Genomic DNA, 8,532 nt, shown 5'->3' with positions numbered 1-8,532 from the left:
TCCTTTAATTGCTCGGCTATACCCGAATTGCTATGTGTACATCAAAGTCATTCAGCTGTCCAGGCGCTCAATATTTAGTGGGATTCCAGCATCAGGTCAAAATGTCATTCTCATTAGTGAGACCCGAGTCTGGAGGAACTGGTTTTTCCCTGGATGTATTCTGTCTCAGGTAATGATCTCCCTCACTCACCTGAATATCTATTCACAATGACTAGGTGCCACCAACCTCAGGTACAAGACACCAGAGTTCTAATTTATTATCATCTAAGGCAGCAGCAAAAAGATACAATTTCCTCACAGGGAACTCGCATGGCAGAGTAAGTGTGCAACACCTTGCTTCTCCCGAACGCCTTCCTACGCTGGGGTTGGAAGTGTCCAGCGCTACTGCAGATCCTTAGCTGTGCATCCTGGCTCCACCACGCAGCAGCCACGTGTTGGGTGCACTGCCTGTGGGCCTCACTTTCCCCATCTATAAAATGGGGATGATAGCAGGTTCCACCTCATGGGGCTGTGATGAGGAACAAATGGGGGCGCAGTGCATGGTACAGAGGGAGCGCCTGATACGTGATTGGCCTAGGAGGGCACAAATGCCAAGTCATGTGACTTTGCACCCCAGGGCCTGGCACATCAATATAAATGCTCCCGATCAAGAGGACAAATCAAGAGTCAGTTGTGGGGGACACACGGTGACAGCGCGCTGGCTGCCAAGAGTTCAGCAACATATTTCTAAACAAATACTTTCCAAAGAGCAAAGTTCAGACCAAGCTTGAGATTCTGGGTTCCCTTGGAGTTTCACTAATTAAAACTCATTATTTCAATATACAAAAATGTGGGGGTAGAAAATGAAAACACGCAAGTAATAAATGTTAAGCTCTTTTCTAAAAATGATTTCCACTCCGCAATGAGTGAATGCTTCAGTAATTACTCTCCCATGATTGAGTCTTGAGTTTTCCCAAAGATAAATACACACAGAGCCTTGTCATAATACTTTTTTTTATTACAATATCCAAAAAACTGGGTATGCAAGTTTAGGGGATCTCAAGACCCCTTCTTCAATCGTAGGAATGTGCCATCTCAAGACGGTATATTTAAACTATAAAGAAGTTCAAATGTAAAGGAAAAAGAAAATGCGATTTCTTCATAAACATTCTGTGTGTCTCTTACTACCAATCACATACTCTTTTGTAAACCCTGAAAAATTTCCCTGTAAATAATATATATATAGTGTGTGTGTGTGTGTGCACGTGTGTGTGTGTATAAAGTGTTGGTAGCTCCCTTCCCCAAAAATCAGCTGTTTTCCTTAATCATCTGCATTAGTGTCAACAAACGGCTACAGATACATATTTCTTTGAGAATTAAATACATAATTGTGAGATTCAAACAAGCCGAAGGGCAAGAGGAAAAAGCACTATGTGGATGGCACATTTGGGGTAAATTACCAAAACATCTGTCTTTCTGAGTCACCGGTTCCCTCTTTTGCAGACTGCCTTTCCAGGAAATTCTTTCTTTATTGCAAGCACAGCCCCAAAGGCACTGGGCAGTCTCCTCACTGCCATCGCACCCGGTGGTTCCAGTATTGCTATCAGCAAACGTGTCGGCTCCCTGCAGTCTGGGAGCCATGTAAGGGCACAGGACACGGGCGAGGGCTGCTAGGACTGGGGCCATCGCACCTGCTCTGCCCAGCACGCTGAGTGCCCAGGACACGGGCGCTGCCGCTGGGTGGCCTTAGGCTCGCTCCTGCGCTCACAGGTGCCCTGCGTCTTTTTAAAGAGGGGTTCCATGAGCGGGAACGAGTTGAATGCACGAGCGCCATTTCCGATGGAAAAGGAATAACGTGAACTCGCCCTGCTCCTCCCCTCCTCTAAAGCTGGCCGGCCGGGTGGGCTCGAGTGTGGGTGTGAGGCCTGGATGGCAAATGGGAGACAAACCGACCAAGCGACCTGAACATAAAGAGAGACTCGCAGAGAAGCCGTCGGGGCCGTCCCCGCGGGAGGAGCCTCTGCCACAAGGCCGGGCGGGGCAGCTCCACCGTGGGGCCCGAGAGGCGAGTGTGGGGCCGGGGCGCCGTCACTGCAGGGCCCTGACGAGGTAGAGCTTCTCCCCGTGCTCGCTGGTGAAGATGGGCGCCTTTTTGTAGTGTTCCACCAGCTCGTCCATGGTGTGGAAGCGCCGCTGCCCAATGCAGTAGACATTGTCCACGAGCTGCACCTTGAAGTGTTTGTTCTTCCCTGACGCTTTAAGGGACACGGAGAAGTCGCTGGGCTGGGGAGGAAACAGAACACAGTTACAGCCGGGCCACAGCGGGGAGCTGTGTCTAAATCCATCCACATCTCCTGTGTGTCTAAATCCAAACCACCCATTGCTCAAACACTGGGTCTCTGTTTTTTCTTTTTCTTTTTTTTTTTTTTTGAGATGGAGTTTCACTCTTTTGCCCAGGCTGTAGTGTGGTGGCCCAATCTCGGCTCACTGCAACCTCTGCCTCATGGGTTCAAGCAATTCTCCTGTCTCGGCCTCCTGAGTAGCTGGGATTACTGGAACCCGCCACCACACCCGGCTAATATTTGTATTTTTAGTAGAGACAGGGTTTCGCCATGTTGGCCAGGCTGGTCTTGAACTTCTGACCTCAGGTGATCCCCACCCCCTCCCAGCCTCAGCCTTCCAAATTGCTGGGATTACAGGCATGAGCCACCACGCCCAGCCGAGTCTCTGTTTTATATCTAGAACGGCATCTGATGTTCAGAAAGACCTGGAGGCAGTCCACGATTCTGAAATTCTGAACCAAAGAAAAAATAAATTCTGCTTAGCCCAGTTTCAGTGCTAAATGCGTTTTAGTTATTTGAAAAGTGCAAACTCATTACGGAATATACAGCATTTCACTATGGAATATACAGTGTTGCCCTGACTGCTCAAGAAATTTGCTGTTTTTCATTTCCCAAACTATTTTTTGATAAACTGGGAATTTATTAAGAGTGGTTTCTATGCAGGCAGTAGCTAGAAATTTTACTACTTCTGATGTCTAACACTATTAGAAATTAAGACGTCAAAATTTTTCTAATTCTTCTTTTTTTGAGATGCAGTTTTGCTTTTGTTGCCCAGGCTGGAGTGCAATGGTGCGATCTTGGCTCACTGCAACCTCTGCCTCCCAGGTTCAAGCAGATTCTCCTGCTTCAGCCTCCCGATGTGCCACCATGCCCGGCTAATTTTTCTAATTCTAAGCATTTAAATATATGAACAGCAGTGGAAAATTCCGGTCGCATTCTAAACATAGTTCACAATATCCCAGAGGACGCTGAATTATGGTTTGATTACAGATTTTATTGAAAAATATTTAAATTCTGTAATGTGCCTTATATTTCAGAATATTTTAGAAACATGTCATTATTTTAATTAAAATGTGTCTTTTATTGGCCAGGTGCGGTAGCTCACGCCTGTAATCTCAGCACTTTGGGAGGCCGAGGCAGGTGGATCACCTGTGGTCAGGACTTTGAGACCAGCCTGGCCAGCATGGTGAAACCTCATCTCTACTAAAAATACAAAATTAGCCAGGCATGGTGGTGGCGTGCCTGTAATCCCAGCTACTTGGGAGGCTGAGGCAGGAGAATCGCTTGAACCTGGGAGGTGGAAGTTGTAGTGAGCTGAGATCACGCCACTGCACTCTGGTCTGGGCAACAAGAGCAAAAACTCCATCTCAAAAAAAAAAAAAAAAAAAAAATTGGTCTTTTATCTCATTTGCTGAAAAACATGCAGGAAAGAAGATATTGAATGATAAATGTTCTTTGTACAAAAATATCAAGTTTTGATCAATTCATTAAATGAATAACAATTAGTTACCAACACATGCCAGGCAGGCGGTGCCCTGGATATGTGTGTGTGCATGCAGGACATATGCTCTGTGACAATCCGGTGTGGGGAGCAGATAAATAGAGGTGTACAGATGGCTGCACAGGGCAGTAAGTTCTATGAAAAAAAAAAACGAAAACAAACAAACAAAACAGAGTTGCATGAAAGAGGAGCATGAGATACCGCAGCGCTAAGTGTGTGAGCGTGCGCAGATGTGAGAGGGAGTATGTGAGTATTGAGAGTGTGTGAGAGTATGCGTAGCGTGTGAGTGCATCTGTGTGAATGTATAAATGCATGTGGGGCAGGAGAGCCCTCTGGACAATGTGGAGCTGAGCCTGTGCCCTCCGAGGCAGGGCTGGTACCTCGGACATGCCTGGCCAGTGGCAGGACCACAGCCTAACATCCGAAATTCTTCATGGAATTCCCAGACCAGTTTTCTGCTTTTCTCAAAGCCCAGAAACTTCCTGCTCTGAGGGTCCAGCAGCTTGGCCCTGCTCTGCGACCTCCCAAGCAGGACCTCCAGACAGTTAACAAAGGCCTAGGCCATTGTCTATTACAGAGTTCACAAAAGCCCAAATAAATGTTTGATAAGAAGTATGCAACCCTTGCAAAACAAGGAATCACTCCATTTATACCAATGACAACTCAGGGGAATGAGTGTCTGAGAAGACTCAAATTGTGCAAGGCAGCTGGGCTCACCCACCAGCCACAGCTGTTAACAGAAAAGAATGAAAGGAACAATTGTAAGTATAGTTTATATTTATGCATGCCTCTGTCTCATATAGACCAAATAAGAACAAGCCTTTGAGGGGAAAAGCCCCATCTATCTCATCCCCATGTGAGGCCCAGGGCATGCTCCTGGATGAAACTCCAGGAAGAAACCAGAAGGTTAATCTCAGATTAGGCCTCAGTCTACAGATGATTAATATTCTGTAAATATGTATATTCTGTACTAGAAGTTGCACCTTTAGGAAAAGATGAAGGGCAGTCTCACTTACAGAGTTTACTATAAGCCAGGCTCAACTTAGAGATAAAGTGGCATCATTTTTAGTGGAGGCAGTATGGGAGTGAATCATGGTAAATATAAGATACGCCCAATTTTAATTAAGCCAAATGATCAACAGATGACTTTCTACATAAGGGAAATGTGCTTTTAATTCAAGCTCCTTAATTTAACATCATGGTGTGTGTGTGCCTGTATGCATGCATGAGTTGCAGCAATAAAATTCTCGCAGCAGAAGAGGTAATTTTTAATTTCGTGGGCTCCTGAGCAGAAACCTTTAAAAGTTAAGGATGTAGAACCAATTTATGCCAAGCAGGAGTGCTGAAAGTTGGGGAGTGTTCTTTAATTTAAACTGAGTAGATTTTCTGTAGGAAATCTAAAAAAGAACAATCTGTATACTAACATACACCGTTACATGTGACCACTGAACACCTCTAAGTGAAGTGTGAAGATGAACTAGTTAAGATGTTCTCCAAGTGTGCTCTCAAGACCAGCAGCATCAGCATCCTCTGGGAACTGGTTAGGAAGCATATTCTCAAGGGCCAGGCATGGCAGCTCACACCTGTAATCCCTGCCCTTTGGGACACCATGGTGGCAGGATTACTTGAGGCCAGGACTTTGAGACCAGCCTGGGCAACATAGTGAGACCCTATCTCTACACAAAATTTAAAATAATTAGCCAGATGTGGTGATGCATACCTGTGGTCCCAGCTACTTGGGAGGCCAGGGTGGGAGGATCACTTGAGCCTGGAAGGTCAAGGCAACAGTGAGGTATGATAGGGCCACTGCACTCCAGCCTAGATGACAGAGTGAGACCCTATCTCAAAATAATTAAAAAAAAAAAAAAAAAAAAAGAAATGCAAATTCTCAGGCTCTGCCTCAACCCTGCTGCAGCAGAAATTCTGGGGTGGAGCCCAGCCATCTGTGTTTTAACCTCCAGCACCGTGTGTTTTAATAAGCCCTTCAGGGGACTCTGATGCAGTTTGAGAACTGGAAGAAAGAAAATCTGGAACAAACATCGGCAGTGTTGGAGCCACCAACAAATGTTTGGTCACCAGAAAAAGATGGGAATGCGATTTATGGGCAAAGCAGCCCATGATGGAGGGAGATCCAGTCTGTGGATACTTTTCCAATTCTGTCCTGAGGACTCTGGCTCTGCTCCAGACATCTCTCATAGGGAATTTCCCCTGAAGTGACAGCTGGGACACTGCTGTATGGTCTCTTCCTTTCAAAGTGAGCCACCAGTCCCTGCATCTGATGGAGATGGAGTTACTCCTGACCCAAAACAACTCTGCCTCCAGAGGGAGCCAGGGAATGATTCCCATGAAAGCAACTCCATCAGTCCTGTTCTCATCTGTTGTAGTCCTTCCACGGTTGGCTTTCTAGAACAGATTTCAAGAAATCAGATGAAAAAGGACCATGCCACACTTGCTCCTCAACAAGTACTAGAGTACTGATAGTATGGTAGAGTACTCTACATTTAAGCTTGTCAAAGAATCTTAACACATTTTTGAAACATGCAGTCAAGATGCTGGCTGAGGCTGCACTCATCTGAAGGCTCGACTGGGGATGCAGGCTCTACTTCCAAGGCATATGCTCACATGAATTCCTGGGGGGCTCTGTAGGGCTGCCTGAATGTACTCTCAACAGGACAGCTGGCTCACCCTAGATCAAGTGACCCAAGAGAGCAAAGAGGCAGCCACAATGCCCATCTCAGAAGCTGCCCTCCATTGCTTCTGCCACATCTTGGTCACTAGAAGTGAGTTGCTCAGTGCAGCCCATGCTCAAGGGAAGAGGGTCAGGCTCCACCTTCTGAAGCAAAGAGTACCAAAGAATTTATGGACATCTTTTTAAGCCATCATAGATGGACATGACACTCATTAAAATTTTCTGTGGTTGGACTAAAACCTAACTAGACTCAGTCCCCGGGTTTTGAAACATCTCCCCTTTGATTTCTCCTCTTTAATTGCCACCTTTGTGCTACCTCCCACTGTCCACATTTCCTACACTTTCCATCTCCAAACACCGCACTTACTTGGTATATAGCAATTTCTCTGTGCTGACTACTGGGCAAATTCTTCAAATTTTCAAACATCAGACCACTTCTTCCTGTTATGTCCTTCTATGAGTATTCCTTATAAGGAACGATTTTTCTATTCTCATAGTTTTTGAATCAATGGTTCTGGAGAATGAACAATTAGTACAACCCATTCATTTGACCCTTCTTTTCAGAAAGTCATTTTCCAAGTGGAATCTAAGGACAATTAATAGGTTGATGGAAAACCAACCTCTCTCGGGGCCTCTATCATCATTATTTTTGTTTAGGCTTTAGATTCTGTGTTTGAATACAACTAAGTGCAAGAACCCTATTTAACTCCACATCCCCACACTGGGCTCAGAGTATCTGGTGTTTAACAAACGTGCAGACTTAAAAATTTCTAATTTTGACTACCTCTTCCATTATTCATTCCTTTAGGTAATTCTTACACCTCATCCCTTTGCAATTTGTGCTCGCGATAAGTGGGTACTTTTAGAAAAGAACAATAGAGAGCACACTCTTTGATCCCATCTCTATGGCTTCGCCAGCTTGATCCATTGCCTCAAACACTTGCCGAAAAGCACCTTTTCAGTTTTATAAAACAGATGTCCTGATCAGATACGCCTCTCCCTCTCTCAAGATTTAATCAATGTTTTCTCATAGAAGAAAAAAAATGAATGCCGAGGACAGACTTTAATATCCTTTATTTCCTCCTCCATCCCTGAAAGCTTATGTATTAATGCGATTTTCTTCTAAGCACAATGGTCATGAGGAAACGGGAGGGAGGGGCCTTGCTCCAGGTACTTTTGGTTCTTTAAACCTTAAAACTTCTCCTTATCTTTCACTTTTGACTTTATGAAACGATGAGGGTAGAAATGCCGTTTGTGTGATTCACCAGGCCTCCCATATAGACCCTGGACTGATCTCCAGTCCCGCTGAAGTCTCCAAGCATCTGCACATCTCCTTCTACCCCCAGAGAGAGGTCACCCTGTTTGTTTCTTATCACAAGTTGTATCATTCTTTTCTTTTGGTAAAGACATGTTTTTCTCCTTTTACTTCTTTACAGAAGGCACTCTTCTGTCCACAGAAGTGGTTCATTTACCTCCCAAAAGTGAGAACAAATGGGTTAGAGGCAAATCGTGATCCAATGATTAATAGTTTCTCTGTTTTTATCTCAGAAAAACTGCCTTTCAGTTTCACCATTCTATTCGGTCACCTGCCCTAGTTGTCTAAGGTAGCCTTCTTTTAATAAAAATAACTCCTGCCTATACTTACGCTGCTAGCTGTCAGTTGACCCTACGCTCTTTGTTTTTACATCAGATTATCTCTTCCTTGCCCCAAGTGTGATAAGTCTCACCAGCATTTCCTATTCTCCTATCAATGTTCACTCTATAAAATATTTACTCCACAGGCCTGAAGCCAATCCACACTGACATGTTCAAATATTCATCTCATTAACTTTGGAAGTAATCTTATTTACATAAATGAAAAATCAATCATCAACTACAGAGCAGCCCTCCAAGTCTCATCTACCCAATCTAGGCAAACAGAGCATTCTCTGTCCACTTTCCAGTTAGTATGCATGTGTGTGTTTAGCCCTCCCTATCCCCAAATGTATTTCCTAAAGTCACATGTAATACCTCACCATATA

At 44.7% G+C, this 8,532-nt stretch overlaps 1 protein-coding gene across 4 annotated transcripts in view; it reads right to left on the bottom strand.

Moving 5' to 3' along the window:
* Window positions 1-976: 976 nt before the first annotated feature.
* Window positions 977-8,532, bottom strand: part of NCK2 (NCK adaptor protein 2) — a 150,570-nt gene continuing 143,014 nt past the window's right edge. For all 4 annotated transcript variants that reach the window (XM_024242606.3, XM_024242607.3, XM_063713534.1 and 1 more), the window contains one exon: window positions 977-2,262. In XM_024242606.3, coding sequence (XP_024098374.1) covers window positions 2,068-2,262 — 195 coding nt within the window. In that variant the 3' untranslated portion in view covers window positions 977-2,067. The remainder of the gene's footprint in view (window positions 2,263-8,532) is intronic.

The sequence above is a fragment of the Pongo abelii genome, chromosome 12 (genome assembly GCF_028885655.2).
Source record: "Pongo abelii isolate AG06213 chromosome 12, NHGRI_mPonAbe1-v2.0_pri, whole genome shotgun sequence".
Classification (NCBI taxonomy): Eukaryota; Metazoa; Chordata; class Mammalia; order Primates; family Hominidae; genus Pongo; species Pongo abelii.
This window is presented reverse-complemented; position numbering and strand designations above follow the sequence as displayed.